General features: G+C 32.4%; 2 protein-coding genes across 2 annotated transcripts in view; one reads left to right on the top strand and one right to left on the bottom strand.

Annotated features, from left to right (window-relative positions):
• The window catches only part of LOC136988548 (zinc finger protein 800-like), a 46,308-nt gene extending 23,100 nt beyond the window's left edge, over nt 1-23,208 (top strand). The window contains exons 2-3 of the mRNA XM_067286423.1: nt 5,320-5,441; nt 20,851-23,208. Coding sequence (XP_067142524.1) covers nt 20,856-22,883 — 2,028 coding nt within the window. The 5' untranslated portion in view covers nt 5,320-5,441; nt 20,851-20,855 and the 3' untranslated portion in view covers nt 22,884-23,208. The remainder of the gene's footprint in view (nt 1-5,319; nt 5,442-20,850) is intronic.
• LOC136988421 (uncharacterized) lies at nt 16,876-19,434 on the bottom strand. Its single transcript, XM_067286265.1, has 2 exons — nt 19,317-19,434; nt 16,876-17,948 (listed from the first exon to the last, which is right to left on the bottom strand). The coding sequence occupies exon 2, from the start codon at nt 17,939-17,941 to the stop codon at nt 16,883-16,885; it is 1,059 nt and encodes a 352-aa protein (XP_067142366.1). The 5' UTR covers nt 17,942-17,948; nt 19,317-19,434; the 3' UTR covers nt 16,876-16,882.
• Nucleotides 23,209-27,932: the final 4,724 nt, after the last annotated feature.

Below are 27,932 nucleotides of genomic sequence, written 5' to 3'. Positions count from 1 at the left end.
CCATTGGAACAGAGCTACAAAACATACTTATTTCATTGCATTTATCTTGTTTTCTAACTTAATGAAATTGATTACTGTATTTAAAACTCTCCTTCCATAAAAAAAATCTTGGAATTAAAGAAATACATTATAACCCAAATCAGGAAATAGTGATACTGGTAACCTTGATATAATGGATTTTAGAAATAATAAGCTGAATTTGCTTGTTCACTGATGTCAAAATGGGATTATAGTATTTGGCATTGTTCAGGATAAAGGATTGCTACTGTTAATGCATGAAAAGTATGCTATGTTGTGTTTTGTGTGTTTGTGTATATCTATAGTTGTTTGTCCTGGCTTGAAAGTATCATGTGTAGCTATTTTCCTCTCTCTTTATGTCTCAGATAAATTTTCATAGTTGACTATGACATTTTTTGATACAATGAATAATTGGCATTATTGGACTATTACTTCTCCCTGTTAGTCTATTATATTGCAGATGAACAATATTAAGATTTTTATGCAAAGGTGATTATTACATTTCACATTTACAGAATAAAGTCGATTCTGCTTAATTGGGACACGTTGAGACTAATCCATTTTGGCCCAATTAATTGGCTGCCCCAATTAAACAAACTAATAATAAGTTCTAAAATAAAATATGTAATATGTAGGTAAAAAAATAATAATTAGGTACCTATTTTAATGCTTTATTAAACTAAAATACAGAAAATATATGTACTATAAATTTGCCAGACTCTCGATGATAGATAACTGATTCACATCATGCTAGTGTTGCCAAATATTAGTAGTGATATATACAAGGGTTGACCATTTGATCTGTTTCTGATCGAACAATCTTTCTTTTCTTCCTTTCTAGTTAGAACATGTTCAGGTTTGTCCAAAAGCCATCTTACAGCCTTTATTTGAACACAGTTACCTTTACTTGGAGATTGGCTATTTCAGCAAAAGTGTCTGTAGAATCCACCAACTCTGGTTGCTGGTCCCAACAATTGGATGGCTGCTGTCTGAATATAGATGTAATCGTGCACACAACACTTTCCAAGGGAACTCTAGCTGTCTTCCAACATGGTCGAGGGTTTTTGTTGCTTTGCTTTTAAGGGGATCATCTGGTCCAATCCAGAGCAAGGTGGTAATCCAGTAGCTTGCATTCAGGTCCATCTCAGATGGTATCCCGGTATGATATGTCCAACTATGCTGATCCCCTCTGGAAAAACCAAACCGCCCAAGTGAAAGACAAAATTGCTTTGTCTCTGCCAACTGTTAGGCCTACAGATGTTAGTGTATGTAGTGTTGACATATTTTCGGAAGATTTCTAAAGTATATCAAAAATTGCTAAATTCCTTTTTTGCTACTGTCCAATTAAGCATTTAAATTATGTATTAATTTATTAATTTGGTTTCTGTTCTTTGAGATTTGGCCCAATAAAATGGCTGCCCCAATTAACCAGTGGTCCAGTTAAATGGAATCGACTGTATATACAATGTTTTTCTTTGAAAAAGTTTGCATCTTTTATACTTCTTTTGAAAAATTTGCAAATATTTGATTTGTTTTGTTTCTTGATTAAAATTCCTGTTTGAAATGTATTTGTTACAGAAGCAGTTCTAAAGCATTTATAATAATTGCTCATATATAATTGAAACTGAGAGATATATATTTTTGATATAGTTAATGGGATTTTATTTACATAACACAATGAATTGTTTATAATAAAATTTAATCTTAACTAGAAATATAAATTATTTATATTTTTTATATGTACAACAAGTTGATATTTATTTAAATATTGTTCTCTAAGTTTTTATATATCAAATATGAAGGCTATATAATATAATTGTACTTGACGGATAAAAAAGTTTTTTCTTGGCTTCATTCCATCACTTTGCTTTTACTTTCACTTCTACACTATAGACATTACACAATCTATTGACTAATGATGCAATAAATAGTGATTTACCAACTGTTCAATTTCAGTTAAACCAAATTATTCACTTATCCAATAAGCAAGTAATTTAAATGTTAAAAGACTCTTATCATTAAAAGGGCAACTTTTAATGCCAGTATTTTCCTAAATATTTATAGAGGAAAAAATCATTTTTATTTTAAAGAGACAATGCAAAAATTTACATTTTCATTACTATAATAAAATGTTTTCTGAATTTGATTGCTTTCTTTTTAAATCAGCATTTTGTTATAGTCATATTCACATGTAAGAAACAACCAAACGAACATTATTGATCACTTTCAGAGATCCTTGTCAGGTTAATGTACGTTCCCATCAATCGGATGTTATTCGAGCAGCTTTTCTTAAAAAACAGAACATTCTATGTGCCACGTGACAATATTAAAATTCAAATCATAAATGTGACATATGTAACAATGAAATATAAATGTACATCACATTTTTGTTTTGAATTTGAATATTGTCGTGTGACACAGAATGTTCCGTTTTTAAGAAAAGCTGCTCAAATAACATCAGATTGATGGGACAGTACATTAACCTGGTGAGAATCTCTGAAAGTAATCATTGGTTGTTTTTTTACATTAAATCTAAACAATCTGCTGGAACCAATATGGAAGATGTCTGTGAGTATTTATATCCTTTTCCAGCTTCTGAGATATTTTTTATTATAGTCTCTTTCCAATAAAAAATATTTTGAAAGCATATTTATCCTAGAAAGTCTCAAACTGTTCATTTTTTAGGTTTCTATACAGCTGTGAAAAGCATTATCTTTCTAATAGATAAATTCAAAGAAAAATGTTGAAATATTCTGGAGTTTTCAGTCAGAAAGTCTAGTATCAACCTTAATTTTGAAAAGAAAAAAAAATGAATCTGTTAATAAAGTTTTATCTTCTAATACACAATACTATTTGCTTTCTATTTTTAAACTACATCCTATTAAGAGTTAATGGACAAAAGATGTCAAATTGCTACTGAATGTACCCATTATTGCTTGTCCAAAATAGGGATGTATTTTGTAATTACAGTCCAAAACAACAATTAGCAAGTAGACTACAAGATACTTATCACATTGCCAACACCAATAACCAGCAATTTTTCATTTTTGCTGGTTATTGATGATGTTGGTGTGATTTATTTACATATTAATTAAGCCAGTATCTTGTTGCTTTATGTAAAAATAATAGACATTTTCAGCTAAACTACTCCACATTTAGACCATTGAGAGCGGGGTAACGGGATTTTCCCCTGGGCTGGAGAAAACTTAGGGGCCTGTAGTGGTTCCTACTCTTATAAAATTAGTGTTATTTTCACTAATAGAAAATAAAATGTTTAAGATAGAATGTTTCTTTATTAATAAAAATCAATGTAATTTATTTGTTTAAAAAAAACATAAATGGCTAAAAGAACCTACTCTACCCTGTGACCCAACCAACCTGTTGACAACCTTGTCAACATGCACATTAGCTCAATTGAGTTTTTCTGGTAAAAAATAGTTTAATTTTAAGTCTTTGTTAACATTTTAAAAAGCTTTGAAGAGTACATTGATGCCTCATTTAAGATTATTGTATATGCAGAATACAGAAATAAAACTGTTGAACACAACTTATTTTATGGTATTAATACTGTTTATCTAACCTGTTGAGATTAACAAACCTATAAGATTGGTTATATAAAAATCTTTCTCTCAAAAAAAATCTTAAAATTTGATTTCAGACTTGTAGTGCAGTGCATCTTATAAGGAATTAAGGTATTTAGATCACTATGGTATTTTATTATAACCATAACCAATATCACTTCCTAAGCCTTTTAAATTTCCGGTACTCCATACGAAAATTAACAACTAATTAACTAACGTTTTCGATCGCCTCCGCGATCTTCGTCAGGTTTTATCGACGGTTTTGAAATAGAATGCAAAAAAAGCTTAAAAGAAATTTAAAAGGCTTAGGAAGTGATATTGGATATTGGAGTACCGGTATGAGGATTGTTTTCTATAACCATAACTTACATTAACCTTGTACAGTACATGTTTCCAGCTATGTAAAGACATAAAATATACAGTGCAAATGTTTTCAGTGCCATTTAGTGGCCAGCTTCTGGCTTCTACAGATTTGCATTGCAAGCCAAATATCCTGAATTTTCTAGAATGATTTTTAAATTTGTTTTTCCACATTACAAGTTCAACACATTTTTAGAACTAAATGTTTCTCTTATTAAATTAGTAATGCCCAAGATATTTAACAATGTAAACATCAATTGTAATATGAATTAATAAAATAAAGCAGTAAAAAATTTTTTCGTAAAAGCATCTTACTACATCATTCCTATATTCAGGGTTTCTATGCACCTGGAAAGTCAGGGATTTTTGTTAATGTTCATGAAAAGTAAGGGAATTTGCCTCCTTGCCTGCTTGTTGATTCTTTTGCTCTCAATAAGGTAGACTAAGTGTATTAATAACAGGATAAATTATTTTAATTTAATAAAAAATTTTATTTTTAATTTTAATTATTCAGCAATTATAAAAATTATGTAACTGTTAATTAGAAAAAATAACTAATTAAACAGTTCGAGAAGCAATAACATATTTGCATTGTAAATAATATGCTGTTTTATTTCATCAGTGTGCTGAACTGACATGAGGATCAGGGAATTTGTACAAAGTTTGTCAGGGAAAGTCATGGAATTTAAAAGAAAAATTTGAGTAAAAATCCTGTATATTATTGTGTATTGGTTTATCAATAAGATATTTCCAGGTCATAGAAAAGAATTCAGCATCTTTGCCATTTATATATTTCTTATGACTTCTTGAGCTTTTATAATTTCCCATGTTTCAAGTGTTCTAAGCCTTTTGTTATCAAACATTTTTAAAAATTAACTTGATGTCATCCCATTTTACCAGCACCCCTGGCTCTTTCATCTATTAGTCTGGAGTTGTTAATGTTTTATTGCTGGAGATATCATATTTATGTTCAGTAATTCTTCCAGTCCTGACCCAGCTAGCGGATCCTACGTATATTAAGTTATCAAATTGTTGTTGTAAAGTGGTACAGAGTAAACTGCTGAGGTCAATTGGTCAGTTGGATGTGATGCTATTGCATTCAATAGTAATCTAAAAATAGTCAGACCATGCCTAAATGCAATACACACATAATCTGTGATATTTTATTACATTTTTAAAATTTTAAATATTTCAGATTTTGATATAATATATCAAAATCTGAAATTTTGATATATTAGAAATCTGAGATTTTGATTTAATATATTAACCTAAAACAAAATTTTTGCTTCATATTTTAAAGTTTTTAAAAATAAGTACTTTGTTAGTTGTTAAATATGAATCCAATGTTTTTTTATTTCAGATTTTTTAATCAGACCTTAGAAGATTACATTGATTACCAATTCCAAATTATTTTTCAAGTGCTACTACCAACTATAATTTTTGGTCTTTTGCATTTTTGTTTGTATTTACATTCCTGTTGAGGTAAAAATGTTTTTTAAATTTAACTATTATCTGTAATTTGAATATTTTTAGCATCAGTATTACTTATATTTACAGTAAGGAAAACTTTAATCTTTTTTTTTTTTTCCTTTCTTTAGTACAAAAATTTTAGTAATAAATTTATTATTATTTATGTCTAAGGGTGCGACTATGCTGATGCAAATTTAGTAGTGAGTGAGAGGTTGCAAGCAATATAGTTCTCGCAAAGACAGTATGTGGTGAGAAGAGGCAAGACACAATTTATTGTGTCTTGCCTCTTCTCACCACATACTGTCGCTCGCTTGTGTCTTCATAGTCACACCCTAATGGCACTTTTTGTATTGTTACCCATGAGAAACTGCTGCCTGTGCCACATAATACAAGGACAATTGGTCAGTTGGATGTGATGCATTTGCTTTTATCACAGTCAGATTTACCCTATGGCTTATTACCCAGCCAATTTTGTTCAAGTTTAATTTTATACTAGTCATCAAATCACAAAAATTCTTTGTTAAATTACCAATAAAATTATTACAGAGGAGTATCTTTATGATTTGGAAGCATTGTAGCTTTTAATTTTTTAGAATTTTTTTTTTATTTTGGCTTAAATTACTGTTATATTATTGTGTAAAATTCAACTTACAAAATATCTTATTTCATTGACATTCATTTCCTTAGATGTACTAAAAAACTTTCTAAAAAACAACAAAGAAAATAGAATAATAAACAGATCATCAACTAACGTGATGTAAATAAAAATGTGCATTTGACAATAATGTGAAGTCATTTCAAGTTTCAAAGAATTCAAGATAAAGCATATTTACTGAAAATTTTTTTGTTAAATAACTAATATTGATATAATTTTTACTTGAAACAAATATTTGGATGTTTAATTTTATATAATTATTAGCATTGTAAATTTTAACAAAAGATTGTTACTGTTAATCCGAATTTCACTTTTTTAATTTATTTTAATTAAATTAAATTTAATCTAAGTTTTATCAAAAATGTAAAAGTTTAAATATAATTCATTAGCATTAATTTCATTCATGTTTAATAAATTATACAATTTCGATAATAAATCTGATTATATTTATAATCATTTACATTTAATTTATTCATTCATTATCTGATCTGATGTTTTAATTATGTTGTGAATTACTTATTATATGATAAAAGAAAGTGCAAACTGGAAGAAATACAATAAAAGCACCTTTAATCCAGTTAAAATGAACACAATTTATTATGAGAATGTTAGAATAAAATTCAAAAACAAAATTTATGTAATATTCCATAACCTGAAGATGGCTGTTAAAAACAGTTGAAAATGTTTGTTCTCATAATAGTGTTCATTTTAACTGGATTACAGGTGTAAATTGCTGCTTTTGCTTAACAAAAGTTTTCCTTTTCAGTTATGTAACATCTCCATTCTGAAAATACATGACTTGTGTTTGTTATAATTAGCAAGTAACTATGTTGGACTAGCTTGCAAACAATTTACAATTACTGTATTTGCAAGCTAGTTGAACAAAATTTTAATTGGAATATAGCAGACATGGGCAAATGAGGCTCTTTTTGAATTACATGCGGCTCTTGCTGAAAGTGTTCATTTCTGCTTTTTATTATTATTTTTACAATTTTATTTCTCAATTTTGTGAAAATATGTAATTATATATATGTAATATTTAGTAATTTATTTCCAAGTTGGTGCAATAAATTAAATAGACATTTCAAATCTATTCTTTTAAAACAAGTTCTCGACCCAGATGAGGGACACTCTATTAGAAGCTTCCCTGCCTTACCATACTATCCGCCATGACAGTACAGAACTGCAGCTCCCATGCATTTTGCAAAACCTACATTTCGGCTTCCACTGAACTCTTGCTTGCCCACCTCTGGAATATAGCATATTTTGTATGTTTTTAATACTTCAAAAAAGTTAAATTTGCTATCCAATTTATTATTTCAGCATTCGAGAATTATGCATATTATTTTCTTGGCTGTTAAAATAACAAATTGAAAAATTGTAATTGGTCAAATTTTGATCCTTTGGGATTTTTGCATTTCTCAATGTTTTAAGATTCTTCATTCCAAAAACGTCAAAGAAAAGGAACAAAATTGTGTGTTTGCTCATATTTTGCTTTATATCTCAGGACCATATGGACCACAAATTTTGAAATTTGGCAGGAATACTTCTATACTTAAGGCATTGATTTTATGATATGTTGGAGATTATAAGACAAGGAAGATAGAGGGGGTTCAGAGTCAAATTTCGAGTGGGATCTCACTTAATGAAAATTTTACTCATTATTGGGTTCCATCTCTTAATATTAAATTTATCAATAGATGGTATAAGGTTATTTATTTTAATATGTTTCTGTAAAGTTTTGCTTATATTCACATGCAAACTCAGCATTAGTAACCTTATGCCTTCCTTACGTGTTCTTAAATACCATATTTCTGCCTTCAATATTTCCATTTCTTCTAATGTTTTCCCTGCTGCTTGTATCTTCCACTTCCCTAGAATTTCAATTGTAGATTATTTGAAATTAAATATTAATTTTTTACCTCTTTTTCCTTACTGTTTTACATTTCTGTGTATATATTTGTTTACTTGGACTTTGTTTATTAATAGAACTTATTATAGTGGTGAAGTTTCTGATTAGCAGAGAGAGAGGAAATCTTAATCAAAAGTCAAAACAATTTGGTCTAGAAGTAGGTGTTAGGCACCACTTCTAGACCAAATTACTTGACATTTAATTATTACATAGTAGCATTATTATAGCTCAATGTAATCCAGCAATCATTTGGCATTAAGGTATATATAAATTTAAATAAATGTAAATTTTTATGACTTTTTTTTTCTTTTTGTTATATTTCATAATGTAATTTCATACTTATCATTTTTTTTAGGAAAAATTTATTGGTCATATGTCCACTTTTGTTACTAATCTTATTGAACAGTTTAGCTATTGTTAGTATATATAGTAATTGAAGTAAGGAATGCTAATAATGTAAAGACAGTAGCAAGCAAACAATTCTGCATGAATTACATATTAATTAATAATTCAAATTTATGAACTTCAATATTTAATTGTTTTATTGTGTTCTTTTAACATCAGAGTCAATAAAAACAAAATTTTTGTTAATTTGTAGTCTTATTTAATTACCTCACTTAAAGTTATCTAAATATATAAAATTACTTGTCCTGATTGACTGACTGAGTAATTGGTTCATCATTGCCCAGAGCAAACTGCTGAACCTAAAAAGGTGAAATTTGTTACACAGTTAGGGTATATCATGAAAACACACACTAAGAAGGGATTTTTTGAAATTCCCCCGCGGGGGAGAGGGAGAAGATTAAGGCTTGACCTGAAGAATGGCTTCTACTGTACTATTTTAGATGCGATGTTTTTGTTTTCAACTATGTTTAGTCTTCATTGAGTACTTAGGTGTATTAAATTGATAACATTTCATTGTTATAAATATTTTTATGTATTTTGATTTTTTAACCAAATGTTCGAACCGTTTTAAATTCAAATTTGTTATTACATATTGGTTCGATTACAGAACAGTTGTAAACGTTCTAGAAAATTGATCAAATTCAAAACAGTTTGTTTGATTCTTGGCAATTCTCATCATTCTCAACAGTAGGTGTTATATAACAATTACTATGGTTGTTGAAATACTGAATATAAATGGTGTTTGCTTGCAAAATCTGCTCGGGCGAAGTTTCAGGTAACAGCTAGTCAGTTATATATTTAATCCTGCAATCAGGAATAAATCATTAGGGTGGAGAGACAAGCTGAAAAATGACTGATATTTTTCTCTTTTTCAGCCAGCACTATTTAGCTATAATCCAAGTGTAAAAACAGTAACAGTATCCTAATTTTATATGATGAAAAGCAAAAGCATGTATTATATACAGGGTTCCTATACACCTGGAAAGTCAGGGATTTTCATTAGTGTTCAGAAAAAATTATGGAATGTCAGGGAATTTGTTAAAAATTGTCAAAAAGTTAGGTAATTTGCCTCCTTGGTTGCCTTGTTGATTTTTTGCTAACTATGCTTGACTAAGTGTAGCCATCTGCAGTCGGCAAGAAGTAATATGATGCGATACAACTTATGAAAAAGGGTGCAGAAAATTTTCAGGGCACACAATTCCTGCCAAGCTTACAGAAAAATTTACAAAGTACACCAAAATGATAAATAGTTTAAATGGTATTATTTATCATTTTAATAATTTCGATTACATAACAAAACAATTTCTGACTTTATAAAATATTAATAAACTGGAAAAAAGTTCAGGAAATTTATTAAGGGAAAAATTTAATAAATAGATCCATGTACAAAAGTATAATATAGAATTTGTTAATGAATAATAAAAAACAATTGATTTTTTTTTTCCAAAGCCATGTAGATTTATGGTTATGGATTAATAACAGAATTTTAGTAATACATTTTATTTTTAATTTTAATCATTTGGCAATTATAAAAAATGTGCAATTGTTAATTAGAAAAAATTAATTAAAATGTTGGAGAGAAGCAAAACATATGTGCTTAGTAAATAAATGCTGTTTTATTTTGTCAGTGTGCCTTACTGTAAGGGATGTGATGGTCAGAGTTGGTCAGGGAAAGTCATGGAAATTAAAACAAAAATTTGAGTAGGAACCTTGTATATACTGCATATAGGCACTGCCAGTGAAGGGGGATTAGCTTCTTCATTGTCCCTTTAGCAACATCTCCGGTTGGTCATTGTTATAGTTATAAGCAGTGCCGTAACTAGCCATTCCTGTGCCCTGTGCAAGAATTAACATTTAAGCCCTTTAATTAATAATGTTTGGGAAAAGAATAAAACAAATACATGCATTTTAGGCCCCTCTTCCAAGTAGGCCCTGTGCTGTTTCACCTACCTAGTTATAGCACTGGTTTAAGTGAATTGTATTGTAAACTTGTGCCATGATATTGCCAGCAGATTTTTGGATTTGATCAGGTAATATTGAAAATAATAATACAATTACAGTATACATTAAATGATATAAATTCATATGCATAATTGTTATCATCTTATTAAAAAATCTAGCAATGAGTTGCATAACTTTTCCAGCTATTATGAGTTTTTATTTGACAAAAGAACTTACGTATTATTAAGCAAAATAAACAAAATTGTGTTGGTGCCATTTGTTATTAGATTTTTGTTTTAAAAACTTCTATATTTTTATTTACTGTTGTGGAAATCACAATAATCGGTATTAAGACTATTGTGAAGGTGAATGAATTACCATCTGAAAAGGAAGACAAAGAAAAATAACTTAACAATAAGTTTATGTACAAGTAGAATATTGATATATACAAAAATTTAAAGTTGTTTACCAGGTCACACATACAGACACCTACGAACTATACAGGTTTGCCCATACAACAAGCTTGCTATAGTACTAGTCCTTTCGGTCAATCCAGACATGTAGGTTTCACACAGAAAAACTAATTGTTGGGCAATGTCCACTCCCAACAGTTGATTTAAACCAACAAAATGTTCCACTCACTTAGTTAATATTTCAGCCAATGCAAACAGATTCTTTCACTTCTAGTCTGATAATACAAGTCCCTGTAGATATCGCTTCCACTGCACCATGCGGTCACTCAGAATACCTTAACACACAAAGAAAAATATGTAGGACCTTTTTTACCACCTGGGTGACCTCTTACCCTCCAAAACTAGATAGTGTTGCCAATCCACGTTACCTTAAATACCCTGTTCCCTCTCCTAATGGGCTGCCCCCTATACAACCTGAAAATAAAAAATTATTGTATATAGCCCAAAAACCTTCAATGGCACACTGTAAAATAGCAGAAAGCTTAATTTTGAGAGTAGGGATGAGTTTTATAAAAAAAAACTATGTTAATAACAAATAAAATCTTAGTCTTACCCCTCGAGATATGACACATGACACCTCCCTATCTCTTCACCCTCTCAACCTTTAACCACCAAAATTTAATAGCATCAATGCCCCTCATATACAAGCCACCATGCCAAATTTCATTTGTTAACTTTTACCCTATCCTAAGATATGAAGCAAAATAGACTCCAACACACACACATCCACAGAATTCTTTTTGCCATATTTTTGATTGTTTTGGATTCAGGAGGTCTCGAGACAGAAATTTGCAAAAATCTCTACATTTTAAAATAGTAAGCAGAAAATTTATGAATTTATGGACTGGTAGAGGTGACAGATATGCAAATGATTAAAAGAACAAAGATATGCAATAGACACTTGTTTATTCAGTAATGAATATTGCCTGCACAGGCATACTATCAAAGAGGCAATTAATGGTGGCAGTCTCCAGTGATCTCATATTGGACAAGGTCTCAGGTGTTTAATGGGAGAAAGATCTGGTGAGTTTCTGGCTAAGAAAGGATGTGAATTTTGTTCAGGCTAGTAAAGGTTTGCCATGCAACATGCAGTCAGGTATTGTTTTGCTGGAATACCATGTCAGGTGCAGCCTGACATGGTGCCCAGCAAGGTTCCACAATTTTTGTGAGATTGGTCTGCTGTCAGAGTATTAGAAATGTGCACCAGAGCTGTCTGCTGATTGAACATGATACCTTGTGTGAAAAGGGCTAGCATGTAGTGTTCCCCAGGATACTACCACACCTATCCATGGCTATCATTCCTCCACTTACAGAAGCAGGATTCATCCATAAACAATACCTGATGCCATTCAGTGGTTCAGTTGCAATAACACCAGGCATGCAGCCCTGTGTCAAGTGGTTAATGGCAACCAGTTACTGGTTGCCATGCATTGCAGCCCAACTTTATGCAACCTGTTGTGAATTGTTTGGATGGACACATGCACTCCATTGATGGTGACATGCAACTTCAGATTCCATTTGCCATGGCAAACAGGTCCTGATGGGATGTTTGGTGAATCTATTTGTCTGTGTTCTGTTATACACCAGTGAAATCTATTCCCTCTTTAGCATGTTCACAGATGTTCCTGCATACATTGTGTCACACTTTGCTGGATGGTACATCATGCCCAACACACGTGGAAACTGTACGCATCGACAAACTATGGTCATACAGCTCCAGGATATGGTTTCATTTCTCAACCAGGTTAATGAACCTGGTAATATTCAGCTTGCTGTTGCCTCTGAGGCATTTTCTACACTTCAAAAGTTCGGCTGCCACAAACCATTGCTGATAGCATTTACGGCTTGAGCTGGATGCTGGTCTTTACAGCCTGAAACTGGCTACCACATGATATGTATACACAAACGTAATCATTTGTATATATTTATCTCCTCTACCAGTTCTGCAAATTGTAAATTACAATGATTTTACTTTTACGTTGGAAAAGTGTGCAAGGTTACCGAGACTTGATTTTTATAATAATTCCAACTTTAGAAATAATTTATGCTTCAAATTATATAATTTTTTATATGTCCAGTATATCTTTTTTATACTGTGTTACTTTTTGAATAATTCATTGAAGAATTACAGAATAAAATATCATATTTTCATTACATATTATCATAAATTTGTTTATTATTTAATATAACATACCATGCAAATTTTTTCTATTTGCTTTGAGTATGTGTGCCACATGTTAAATACTCTTGTTTAATGACTGCAAGTACATTAAAATTTATAATATCCAAAAATGTTTTTCTTTGTTATTTTAAACTATGATGATATATGAAATTGCACTGATAAGTTTCCTATTGTTTTCAGTTAGCACAGTTTACCACTATTATTATGAATAGTACTCTTAAATTCATTTAACTATAACGGTTATTTCTGAACGAGTTTAACTTTCCTAGTGTGATCGTAGTGTTAGAAGTTTCGTTTCCCATTCTTTTATCGTCGTTGATCGATCGTCACGAGTGTCATGCGTCAGGACTTCTCTGTTGGACAAAATTAAACCTCAGCTATGCGGGAAATCCAATACAATTCGAAATCCCGAGATATATAAATAGTTTTAGTTTTTAAATGAAGTAATATAGTAATTTTAAAATCATTAAATTTCGGTATAAATGGCGAAATCTTCGGCTGAGAACAGTCAATTTTAAGAATTACAAGTTAGTGACTGGGAGTTCTAATGAGCATTAGCCAAAAAACAAAAATCCAATAAATAGATATCTGGGAGAAAGATAATGTCTCCCCAGATTAATTCACTAATGATTTCATTATCAGTGCCGTAATTTGGGATGAATAGAAATAAAATGGCAAGAAAATTATATACGCGCTGACAAGGAAACTAACCAACAAATCAAATTTCTCAATGTCATCTGTCTCTGGGCATTGTTTTCAAAGTACGGTCATTTTGTTAGCTGGCAACACTGCTCTATTGCCAGTCTTATTTCAATGTTGTCAAATAACAAAGGCTTGTATCCAACTACAAATTTTGTTGGTAAGTGTCGTAAGATTAACTTTAATGATAAATTGTGTTAGAGTATTGTTTTAGTATCATTTCATTAACTTTTCATTGAAATCTCTAATATTTTGATGTTTTTTTATGACCATTAATCGCTAATGATTTCGAATTCGTGGGATGAATAGAAACAGCGAAAATAGTTGTTTAGATGCACAATTTCACACGTGAATTACAGGGTTGTAGACTATGCCTTGTTAAGGTCAAAGAAACTACACCTCTACATGTGATCCTTCGCGAATTATAACCCTCCGAAATCAAACTACTTTTAGGCGTGATCAGGAGTCACGCTGTGTGCTCCACTAAAGCCGTGGTCACACATTGTTCGTTGACGTTAATTCTTTCCCGCGTTTCTTTATGCAGCGCTCGAGAAGCGCTTTACAGCGAACACACTACAACTGGTTTCTAATTGGCCAACACTGCTCGTGACGTCATTTCGCTACACTCGCTGCATAAAGAAACGCGGCCAAACTAATAAAATTACAGTAGCTTGTTTTTGACTACTTTCGTGAGTTCTACTTCAGAGTATTTACGGAATTTTAGCCACTTTTCTTATTAAAATGGCAAGCAGTTCCTTTTCTGGAATGAATAAAAGAAAAAAAAATGCAATTATTTTGATAGAGCTGGCCAGAATACACAAAAAGATAAAATCTTCGATAAAACGAAGAATTAAAATCCCACAGGTAATCGCGTGCCTGAATAATCTCGATTGTGTAAAAGTATAAATCCTCTAACTATCCGCCATGAGGATGAACTATTTTCAATGTTATCATTGTATGACGTGGCGCAAAGGCGTTTTCTGATTGGATGCGCGTTGCAATCGTCGCGAGTAGAACAGACATTGTTTACTAGTTAACGGGAACATCGGTCGCGGTTGCAGTCGCCTGTGCGGCTGGAAATCGCATGGTGTGACCAGGTCTTAAGACCGAATTTAAATGTTTAGTCCAAGGAATCTTCCGGCTTTGAGTAGCAGTTGATTGTTCATGAGTACTGGATGTTATATAGTTTTAGGGGGTGTTGGGGCTCGCCATCACGCGGTTGCTGAGGTCTGAGTGATAGCGAGCATTGAAGCATACGACTACATGCAGGGCATCGGGTCAAGACTTGCCTTGACTGCATCTCAGCTACTAATGTCGTGTACTGCTGTTTGTAGGCATTTAGGAATGAGGGTGAAAGAGAGAAAAAGATGGCGGCTCCCGTATTATTGATAGTTTCGTAAAAAAGTGTCTGTGATTTTAAAATATGCGTTTTTAGAGACGAAAGTTAAAAGAAGGGTCCCAATTATAAAATTTAACCATAAATGGATTGTCTTACCGACAGAGCATTCGAAGTAGCCACGAAAAAAATTAGAATGCACGCTACCATTCGAAAAAATTCGAGATGACACATCACTACGTGCACTAACGTGCGCTTTCACAACTTGAAGCGTTATGCTCGTTAGTGCTCTGTTAGTTTTATGAATAAAAATTAAGTTCATTCATAAAACCACAATGGACACTGAAACGAAGCTATCTGAGCCATGGAAGACGCCATGTTGCTTTCTACCATAAACTACTACAAAGCGTCCGTTTTTTTGCCGTTCAACAGCGTGCACTCCGGCCGGAATATAGGAACGCATTCTGCGGGAATTTTTAAATGGATGCCACTTGCGCAGAATTACGCAGAGGGATAAAAGAACGCACCCCAGAATGTCGTCTGCAAGCAAAATGGTGACTGGAACTGCAGCCATTGAATATCTCTCGAAGGGCCACGTGTCGAACTTTTCTTTATTCTATACCGATAAATGTCGTTAGAATGTCTGACCACCGTGCTAGGCTGTCTGTTAAACACGCAATACGCTTTTCCATGGAGTTTTCTGTGTTCTAGTTAAAAGTAAATATAGAGATTGAAATGTTAAAATTATAGAATATTTTGTTTTCCAGAAAAACTCAAAATTATTTTGACTGATAATTTCGAAAGAAATAGTCAAATATCGAAAAAAAACCAGCAAAACAGTATATCTACAAATGAGAATGTTTGTTCGTTTGTTCATCATGCACTGCTAGGCAATTCGACAAATTGTTACGAAATTAGGTAGTTCCTTTAACATATATCTAAGTTAGATAATGTCGTATATATCACTCCAAAATATTTATTGGATTTCTATATATCAATTAATATTTGTGTACATTGGATTCGCTGAATTTACATGTCATCTATTGGCAAAAAATTTTTCAAAATAAACTAAATTTGTACAAAACAGGATATAATTTAATAAAAAAAAACAAATATATTCACTTAATTACTGTGACAATGATATAGTGCGAAGAAGACATGCTATATTATTATGAGTAGCACATAGCACTCATCTACATGGAGTTGAAACTCTTACACTGATAGTTGATTGTGGGTTAACGCATTGCCAACGAGCTAACCACGGAGTTTTCAAGTTAGTAACACCTAAATAGGGACAAATTTTCCCCGTCAAACTTCTCCCGGGAGGAACTTCCCTCGGCAGATCGCCCGCATATCACGTTGCCGAAAATTACATAATACAGTTGCTACCTAGCACAAAATATGTTTTAAGGGGTTTTCGAGGGTGCCGAAGTTTAAATATTTGATTCATTATCAAATTACCGTTTGGTATTACCGGCTGTGAATGGTAGAATTAGCATTAGAAAAAATATTACTTCAATTTTTTGATATGTTTTCAGTTCCTTTCTACTTGGTACAGTACAAAATGGCACAATTTCATTGGTCATTTGAGTATCGCGATAAATATGATAATGGTAGGCTGAAATCACTAAACTCTATATGGTTTTCGTGTTAATGTATGACGATGATATTTTTTGCCTGGGCAACATCGGGCTTATCTTCTAGTTAATTTATAAAATAATTAAAACAATGCATTTTAGTTGCATTTCTCTTTAATTTTTTAATCGTCACAAATTTATTCTTATCTATTTTTAAATAATAGAACATGAGATTGTTTCTCTCGACGTACGAATTTATATAAATAATCTCAATCAGCTGAGAACCAATCTTCCTCTGCTATCGAATCCAGCTTTCTGTGTTCCATTTTGCACTCTGAAAGATCTTAAGTTAGAACTTAATCTATGCTGTCCTCTCTGCACGAAGACGTATCTTTCGGGATCACGTCCGGCCGCCATGTAAATACAAGGTGTTGACACTGATATGGTACCGAACGTAGGTGAAGTACGCATAATTCTTCTTCCAAAATCAGGCGTTATGCAAACATCTCCCAGCAAATTCTGTTGTATACGAACTCCGGCAATGATCCATATCTGATCGCCATTTTTATTATATCGATGAACGGAATTTGCGATTTTGAGAAAGCAATCATTCATAACAGCTTCACCGTGCATGGTGTTTGTGTAAAATACATCGAGAGAAAAATCATAGTTCAAATCCCGAAAATATTCTACTGTGGATTTTGTATCCGAAGCATCTACTAAGTATACAAAACTGTGTCCGAGCGATGTAAACGTAATTCCACGATTCGAAAACTTAGCTAAACGATTACCGATTTCCATATTGACTGTTGTTTCTTCTTGTAAGATTTTACTAATTGGATGAATGATGCAGCTATTAAAAAAGTTCATAGCAGCCACACATTTTCCCGGAAAATTTACTAGACGAATCGCTTTGTCCACGGTGATATCCACTCGAATATAATGTTGCAGTTGGACACTAATGGTACCATAGACCGTAACTACATAACCGCAGTACGGATATTGCGGGTAGATGCGTGGATATTGGCCTAAACTAGAATTTATTGAATAATTGTCGAAAGAATAAATGTAAGACATCTCTCTGCTGTTTGTTGACTGAAAATATTGCATCGAAGTCACGATTCGAGGTTCTATAGAGCGATTGGTATTAGATGAATGGACTATATTCTGATACATGCAGTTGAGCTGGAAAGAGTAGAAAAGCATGGTACTGGATAAAGGATAGAATGGATTCCAGGAAAAGGGATTGCACCATCTGTAATATAGTTGATATTCTTCGCAGTCTGTTAAAGCATGTGTATTTTTCTGTGTCTTCGACATCTTTGATTTCATACTTTATCTGTTAAGGTATAATTAAATCTTAAAAAGTAATAGTAACATGTAGAATTATGTTAAAAGAAAAAGATGAATTAAGAATAAAAGATTTGTGATTTAAGGTGTCTCATAATTATAAAGGTAGTCACTTAAAAGTGTAAAAAAATATATAAATCATTTCTTAAACAATTATGAATATTTTTATCACACTTTCTAAAAATGGTTGTAATATACAGGATTTCATTTTTTTTTAAATAATCATTATACTGTAGTTATTATCTTATAACACAAAATTGTCAACTATATTTGTAGATCTGCCCAAATGTTTGGTAATCTCTATTTGACTTTCCTCCAGTTTTCAAAATGGGTATTTGTCCCTTTCCAAAAATGAACATCCTCTGGGCATACGACGGATTTCATCACAACAAAAATTCATTAATTAATTATTTACTAGGCCTAGGTTTTATTTATGAACCTCAATGAGTAATTTGTTTATTTTGATAGAAGTTATAATTACTGCCTTAATTTTGGACGAATTTACCTCACTGCCTTTATATTTTTGGGACACAAAAAATCATTGGATGTTGATAAATAATTTTTTTATTACAGGAACTTATTGAGTATCACTTTTCTCATAATTTTTTATAGAACCTTTGAGATAAGAATGTAAACTCCATTTTATTGATTAAACATGATTTTAATATTTTTTTACTTAAAATGACTGCCTTTTTTTAATTACGGGAAGCATCTTATCTTTCAATTGAAAACGGTTAACATCTTGAGGTTAATTTGAGTATAGTTTTAAACCTATACATTCTTACTGTCTGTCTGTCCTTTGTTAATCTCGAGAACGTTGTTAGATAGATAGAAATTCAGACCGGATATGGAAGGTTTAGGGGCTCCAGGCCCCGACTAACTATACATTAACTCACGGTCTTGACCGGATGTCACGTATTTTTTTAAATTAAAAGATGATTAAAAATTGTAACCTGGCTTGTGACAATGTCGCAATAAATAATTGCTCGTTGAACATGAAAACTGATAGAAAGACAGATACATTTAACTAAATTTTTAATCTGTTAGAATCCAAAATGGAATTATAAAAACTGCTAATTATATTTTTTATGTTGTCACTTATAACTTAATTATAATTTGTCGTGTTAATTAAGTATTGAATATATATTATTTTAATTAAATTGTTCAAGAGTTCTCCTTATATACTAATAGGATTTTTAATTTATAGAAAAACGCTTCTGAAATTCGAGTTGTACAATAATTTTCTAATGTAAAATATTCATTTTCAAATTTGTTGTTATAAGAGTTTACTTATAACTCTTGTTATTTAAATATTCACGTTTAAGATATACATTTTTATTAAAATATCAAATCTTACCTCTCTGTAATCGTATTCTATAGAAACGGCACTATTCTTCGATATTCAATTTTTCAAACGATTTTAAATTATTCGAATATTAATTATCGTATTCTCCGATAAGTAACAAGGAATTCGTATAAATTCATGTACAGTATGTTGTAATAATATAACCAAACTGCTATTTTACTAAGTAAAATTCTATAAAACGGGAAATTTTTGTCCGATATCGCCATGTTTTATTTTTAACAATATACTACTGTATATAGTTCCTTCCGCGAGACTTGATCTGAGCTTGGCACTATTTTTGCGTATGTGAATTCTATGTCTAAATAATTGTTTACAGAATTCATATATATTTATATATAAAATCATGTAGAGTTTGAAAGGTTTTACCTCGTCGTCATTAGATTAAAATATGCAAAGAAAATTTGTAAATACAGTAGAGCATCGATTATCCGACTTAATTGGGGACTGGGGTTGATCGGATAACTGAAAAGTCGGATAACCGAAAAGTATAAAAAAAATACATTATTAGTATAGTGTATTAGGCCTGGTTTAAATACTAGCCTCCCTTTCATGGTCGAGTCAGTGCTGCCAGCTAAAACATGCAAAAATTTAACAAAAATAATATTAAAGTAGCCAAGACATAACCAAATATTGTAGCGCCACATCACTAGCGGACATTTGAATTTGCCGACTAGAACGCGGTCGGTTAATCGGGGTCGGATAATCGATGCTCTACTGTGCTGTACTTCAAGTATGCAGTATAGTATACGAAGGCAGTTGTTTCTTATACTTTCTTCATAATTATCAATTGACAGGATACATTGAAAACTTTTACTTAAAACAGCACCGTCCTTTTCATCTGCTTCTAATAGTTTGACTTAAGATTGAGTTTTAAACTTTGGTTAAATTTGTTTCCTCTTTCGGATAATTGCTTCAAGTTTATTACAAACGTTTTGAATTTTTTTTTTTTTTTTTCATTCAGATTCAGGCATAATTTGCTGTTTGCTTTCGGAACTCTAGAATTAATACGCAATAGAAGCTCGTTAATCTGGCACCTACAGGACCAGAGCGGATTATCGGGCATTTCTGTATTTTTGCAAAATTCGATAGTACGTATGATTATACTGTATGTACTGTACAGTACATACGAATATACATACGATTCGAAAAAATATACATGTGTGGAACACTGATATTCGGATAGTTGCGGATTAGCGGCTACTTTTCAGAGAATGCCGAATTACCGAAAATTTGGATTATTGTGTGCCGGATTAACGAATTTTACTGCATATTTCTTCATAGATATTGGTAATGGTACAGAACTGGCTTTTTAAGACGACAGAATAACAATGAAGAATTTTTTGTTGAAAGTATAACGTGGCAGTAATTTTTTCAGATTCTAAATGTTAAATTATTAATGCTATTCTTTCATTCTATAAAGTTATGAATTTGATTAAAATATCCTTGATTTATATGTTGTTATAAATTGCAAATGACACGTTTTTAATGGTTTCACAGTTTTAATTCATTCTTTCTTTTGTTTCAGTATTCATGGAAAAAGCCAATGATTCACTACAGAAAAATGAAAACCGAGAATATGACGAATCGATTTTACAAAGACCAATTAATATTGGAGTAAAAAATGTACGTGAAGTTTTGAAGTGTCTACAGATTGGAACTAAAGAGATTAAAGATATTATATTGAATGAATGTAATTTAATTTACGAATGTAAGATTTGCCATAATCTGTTCAGAAGTTTAGCAAATTTAATTTCTCACAAGAGAGTTTATTGTCAAAAACACTGTTGTGAATCTATGACACTCTTTAGTAATATCGAAATAGACGAATCGACTGTCATTGTCCTGCCCGAAAAACCATCCGATAATAGTAGTAATGGAGAAATCGAAAGTCAAGAAATTGATTGCGGTAAAGAAGCAAGTATGAAAGAGGAAGAAGATACAGTTACTACCATTGGAACTTCTTCGCCAAAAATCTTTGTTCCCGCTGAAAAAGAATCAAGAGAGACAAAACTTCAAAAATGGGAAGAGAGGAATTCTTCAGGGTCATTGGAAGAAGATCCCGAAAAGAAAAAAGACGAAAAAATATTATACTTAAAACCGATCGAGGGTAATACTAATGCTGTGTTTCAACAGCTTCACGATAAAAATGGTAAGACACAACAAGACAATAATCCAGGAAAAGAGGAAGAACCTGGGAAAAAATTAGTGGTCATTATACCAAAAAATGTTACAAATTCGTCAAAATCCGCATCGTACGAAGATAAAAAGTATGGAATTAATTACAGTAGACATAAATTATTATCTGGAAGAAGTGACTGTGATATCGAATCTTTAAGTTGTCTAGTATGCAATACTCGATACACATCGCTTAAAACTCTATACCTTCATATGGTAAATTTACATTCCCAAAGAAGATGGTATTATCCGTGTCCTTTTTGTAATACTAGTTTTGTACAATTATGGGGTGTGACTAGACATTTGATCAAAGTCCATAAGAAAAATAAAGACCAAATTAGCAAATTACGAGTTGTTATTAAAAAACGTGCCTTTCTTAAGTGTTTCGACGAGGACGTTTTGGAAATGAACGAAGATGGCCAGTCCGAAGATATGTATAAGGGCGATGAACAAAGTCGTGAAGTAAATCAGGTTTTACATAAATGTTCGAACTGCAGTAGAATTTTTAATCATAGATCTTCGGTGGTCAATCACGAAAAGTTCTGTGCTAAGAATAAAAATAAGCCAATTGTTAAGACTTTTATCAATTCGCACAGTTCGAATGAATCGAGTATAGTTACGAGACCGAAACGATTTATCGAGAAGAAGGTTAACAAAGATTTTATAAATAGCCAAACGTTGAACTGGCGATCAGCGAATAAAGTAAACACTAATTCGAATCCTAGGAAATGTTCAGCAAACGGTAAGAAATTGGAATCGATAATTAACAGTAAGAGACTTTCGTGTCTAAAGTGTCACAAAAAGTTTTGTTCGCTTTCGAATTTAAAACGTCACGCTGCCATTCACGTCGGTTGGACTCGTTATAAATGTAAATATTGCTCTTATCGATCCTACCAGAAGTCTGAATGCCGTACTCATATACAGAAATCACATAATATCACATGTACTACGTCAGGCCTGGAAAAGTTAATCATATGCCTGGATAAGAACGGTAGAAGAGAGAAAATAAACAGTAAACAGGTAAAAAATGCCGAAAATAGTGAAAAAAGCGCCACGAAAGAACCGAGAAAAAAACAAGGAAAACACAATAATCAATCAATTAATTCGACGGATAAAGGGGTGAATTCCGTTTCTGTTAAAGCCGTGGATGGTGCATCTAATAAAAAATCCGATATTGAGGGTGGTGAGAAACTTTTGATACCGATCAGTATACCTATATCTCCTGTAGCAGGAGGAAACGTTCGTCAAATGTCAACTCGATTTTCTTCACGACAAGTGGACGATATCGATAATCCAGCAAAATTTTTCGGCACTTTGGTTACACGTTCCGGTGCTTACAAAAAATTGAATCTGCTTCCAAATAGAGATCAGTCTTCGTCCTAATTGCTACATCTTCATCACGGTACAAAGAATGAATTGAGAAAAATGGGTTTCTAATAATTATCAAGTAATGTAAGTCATATATTTTGTTAGCATCTTCGAGAATTTATGTATATTGATTTGTACTAAATATGAAACATCTTCCACTGATTAAAAAAACTGTTGATGATACGAAATAAATGAAATATGTATATATGAAATTAAAAAATATGCATTGTATAATATCGAAAATGATCATGTTCATCCTTCAGTAAAATATGCAGAATCTGTGTTAATGAATTATGTTCATTTTGGATTTCACTAAAATAAATTAATTCATTTCTCTGTATTTCTTCTCAGTATTAATAGCATCCTAATACAAAATCAGGTATGTATATACAGGGTTGTTAGCTACAATTTGAAAAATCGTACACCTATAAATTATCACTGTCACCTGTATGTCCGCCCGTTAATCTCGAGAACGGTGTTAGATATAAATTTTCCCCAGAGCCGTAACTAGGCAGGTGCAACAGCTGCACCCGCACAGGGCCCAAACTGCTGTTCACAAGAAATTATATTTTTAAATTTTAAATTTTTCCGCCTTTCTACAGCGCGGTTTGGCGATTACATTTTGCCTTACTTAGACCCTAGATGTCTGCTCACCAGTGTTTCCAACCGTGGCGACTTTTAGAGGGACGTAGTGACGTTGCGGCAACCGCAGACAAATCAGCCAAAAGTAGCGACTTGAAATTTTTTCATTTATTTTTTGAGAAATTTATGTTTATAGTTTTCAAATTTACAAATTTTTCTCTATTGCGCTCTCTGGCAACGACTAATATTATTACGATATACAAAACCGTATTTTTAGATTTTTCTACAGTGTGCAGAGCTAGAAATCTGTAAAGGTAACATTTTGTAACAAAAGTAAATTTGCCCGGAGATTTTTTTAATTGCTAAATTGAATGTAATTAATGAATTTGCTGAAATGAAAGCCAGAAAAGTTCAATTAAAATAAATCTTATTAAAAATCTATTGTAATGTATTTGTTTTATTATTTTCCCAAATCAAATAAATTAAGGGGCCTAAATTCAAATTCTTGCACAGGGCACAGGAATGGCTAGTTACGGCTCTGGTTTTCCCATATATTATATGGGAAAACTTAGGGGCAGGAGGTTCAAATTTAACTATGAGAATTTCTGGTATAGACGGGAAGTCAATTTAAGACCGGTACGACTCTATTGTTAACAGGAAAGTATCATGTTCAGGGGCAAGACTAATTTGAGATGGAAAGCATATACAATCAGGGCCGGATTATCGAATACGCAAAGTAGACAAATGTCTAGGGCCCGTAGTTCGGAGGGGCCCCGCTTCAGTGCAGAAGATTTCTCTGTTTCAAAACGAGTTAAAAATTATTTAAGAAATTAGATAGGACAGAAAAGGCTGTATTTAACAATTCCTACTAAGCTCCGCTCGACTAGCCATTATCTAATAAAAAAAAAAAGGTCAATAGCCACCCGTGCGCAACGAGATCTCTCGCACCATCTAGAAATATTCCTAGGGCCGCCTCTCGTCGTAGTACTGATGTATGGTTATGATTTATTTTCTAAATCTAAAGTTATACGTCGCGACATCGCATATTCGATGTAGCGTTCAAGTTGCTCGAGTGCGAAGATATTACAATTCAATTGTGTTTTATAAAAGAGTTAAAAAGGGTGACGCTACGGTGTGACTTGGGGTGACACCACGATATCCGCACCGGGTGTCACCCATGCTAGCTACGCTAATGTCACATTATATAAGATTTGTTTAGAAGCAACTTATTTAAATGGGGCCCCAATTTAAATTTTGTCTAGGGCCCGCTAGAGGCTTAATCCGGCGCTGTATACAATACTGTATTTTAAATTAAAAATATGATAAAAAATTGCAGCCCGGCATTGTGACAATGTCACTAATGTTGTTCGTTAAAAAAACTTTCTTAACTCTGCTCCGGAGCAGTAGAACACGCTCCGGTTTCTAGTGCTGTTTTATTGACTTAACAGAAGTTAACTCCTTTATTTTTGGTGAGTGGGTTTGATTTTTTGCAGTTTGTTGTTGTTTGTTCTGTTTTGGTGGGTTCTTTTGGTGGATTTAAGAAAATAAACATTTTGACAACAGGTACAGTATTTCAGATGATGCGCTCGCCATTTAAATAAGTTTTTTTTTGTATAAAAAGTCATTAATAGGTGGCGCTTGAACTATGCAAATCACGGTTATAATGTTCAGTGTGTCCAGCGTTTTCAACATGTTTTTCATTTGCAAAAGCATGCTTCCAGTGCTGAACGCAATGCCAACTTTCAGCTTTAATTGCGAGAACATTCCGACGAATGCTGAGACATTTGCTATATACTAGGGGGTAGCGAACGTGCCCAAAGTGGTACGTAACTTATACGATTTCGATTTATCATCTGTTTTTTTCCAGTCAGGTTTTTTTTATTTATTCTAATTAAAGCATATTCGCTTAATTTATTTAAATATCGTTATTTCAAATAACGATATTTAAATAAATTAAGCGAATATGCTCTAACTATATATAACTAAATCTTTCGCACGCATAAACATCTTTAAAGCTAAGTATGCTTACTATATGGCACGCGGGCTCCAAAAAGTTCGCCACTCTTGTTGAAAAACCCTTGTTTTCAGCCAGTGGCGTAGCGAACGTAACTGGCGCCCCCTCCCCCCTCCAGAAACACATATAGTTTGTCTTGGAGACCATTTGGGCGCCCCAGTGCATGATACACCCCACCCCCCTCGCTACGCCACTGTTTTCAGCCTAATGCATAGGTCTTCCTCAGACGCCATTACTATTTCGAACTGTACCAGAATAGAATACAATAAATATAGAACGTTAAATATTTTAGTATAAATGTAACATCCAATAACTAATAAAAGTAACACGAAAAGTGAAATTCTAACCAAAATAATAATTAATTAATAAAAGAGTAAAGTAAAAAGTAAAGTAAAACTAGAATTGTAAATTTTTAAATACTACATTTATCGAAATACATTTTTGTAACTAAAAGTTTCTATATAGAAGCTTCTTTTTTACAATGAATTTCCGCGCTGATGGTAAACTGTCCGCATCTCTTGCATTAATACATTTATCTTCCAACCTGGTCGTATTAGGGTTGCCACCTCAGAACTTAGATTGAGGAGACGATGATTTAAGAAACAAAAAAAACCCATATGTATACATATACAGTTTTTTTATTTATATAAATTAACAAATTCAAAACTCAAGTTTTTACAAATTTAATACAATTCTAATAATCACAAAGTAGTTTCTAATAAATAAAAAAAAACTAATAAAACTAAGGTTAATGTTATCTTAGGTAGCCAAGATGGCGGCTCGTCTCTAATTTCAGCAAGGAAACAGTGGGTCGCACGTTCTAACCTAACCTAACCTATTCTAATAATTTGGTTGCTAATAATTATGGTAATTTATTAGAATAGGTTAGGTTAGGTTAGGTTAGAACGTGCGTCCCACTGTTTTCTTGCTAGAATTAGAGACGAGCCGCCATCTTGGCTACCTGAGGTAACATTAACCAAAACTAAGAACTAATAAAAAAAAACAAATCTAACAATTTACGTATAAAATAAATACAGGCAAATAAATATAAAAATACGCAAGATACAAAATAGTATAAGTGTAATTAATTATTTATTTATGTAGATTTTTCCATGTATATTTCCTGTTTGACATCGCAGCTTTTACAAGATCTCCATTTTCTGGCTTTCTTATGAATTCACAAAATTCTCGACAGCTCGTCAAAATTAAGCTTTACGCATAATTCTGCCTTTACTAGCTCAATCCTCATCCTGTTACGGTTGTCTGTCCAGGTATTTCCCATAATCGAAAAAATCCGTTCCACGTATGCATTACTTATAGGTATCGATAGAATCGTACCAATAAGTTTGGGTAGTTCAGTGAAAACATTACAGAAAAATATTTTTATCCATTTTTTATCAGTTGGCAAATCGAGCGATTTGGTGAAAGGAATGATCTTTTTAAGAAGACAGATGTCATCATATAATTTATCGGAGTCTAATTCTACATTTACGTCTTTTGCAGCATTTAATAAATCTTGGTATTTAAAATTTTCGTCCTTAAGATTAATTACTGAAAAATATTTGAATGGGCTATATTCTTAACCTACTTAATATTAAGATAGAAAAAGATGAGAGAATAAGAAGAGCTTAGAAAGGAATAAGTTTTTAGGAAAAGGGTACCCGTTGCTCCACGTGTTTCTCACCCATCGCACGTCTTTCTTCTTAGGTGTCTCGGCCAAAAGTGTCTCAACTAATGGGAACTTGCCCTGAGAACCTCCTGCTCTCTATTGTTTCTCTGCTCTCCCCACACCTGCGAAAGTTCGGGGTGGGTAGAAGGTTCTCGAAGTCCTTCTTGCACAACCCGGAGAAATATTAATTAAACCAGGAGCCCGGAGATAACTCAGTGAAACTCGGAGTCTCCGGGTCAAACCCGGATAGGTGGCAACCCTAGCTCGTATATTTTTCAATTTTTTCAGCGTTCGGCACCAATTTCGGGGAGTGTAAAGTCTTAACTGTCTACGTCCCATCACATTTTACTGTAGAGCCTTCAGCTTGTGACATCTGGGATAGTACTGTACTGCAAAGGCCTTTCTTTTACAATATATTGATGCTCTCTAAGTCCAACTTTCAAATTTCTTTTGGTGGCTGAAATATAATCCTTTATTTCTAATTGTTGTTTTCGTATGGTATCTTGTACACACCCGCTTTCTACTCTTCTTTAACTTATTTTTGTCATTTCTTAATTAATATAGTGTAAATATTTGGCGTTCCTTTTAAAAGTAGTTTAACTAAAGTCTTTATGGCCTGCCATTTCTTTCTCAATGTTCTTCATGCCCTTGTTAAAAGTAAACTCCGTGACTGTATTGAGACTTTGGCTTGCTTCCTTCGTAGCTTCTAATCACTCCTGTTAACGTGCTAGTTTTTTATCCCATGGTTTTGGCCATTTTCTGAATACATGACTGACTGAAGGAATTTCAGTCTGTCATG

This window comes from Centruroides vittatus, unplaced genomic scaffold (assembly GCF_030686945.1).
Source record: "Centruroides vittatus isolate TY-2023 unplaced genomic scaffold, ASM3068694v2 scaffold_3315, whole genome shotgun sequence".
Classification (NCBI taxonomy): Eukaryota; Metazoa; Arthropoda; class Arachnida; order Scorpiones; family Buthidae; genus Centruroides; species Centruroides vittatus.
This window is presented reverse-complemented; position numbering and strand designations above follow the sequence as displayed.

Excerpts from the sequence above, each read along its gene's own strand:
- LOC136988421 (XM_067286265.1), bottom strand. The coding sequence starts at position 17,941 with ATGAAATCAAAGATGTCGAAGACACAGAAAAATACACATGCTTTAACA.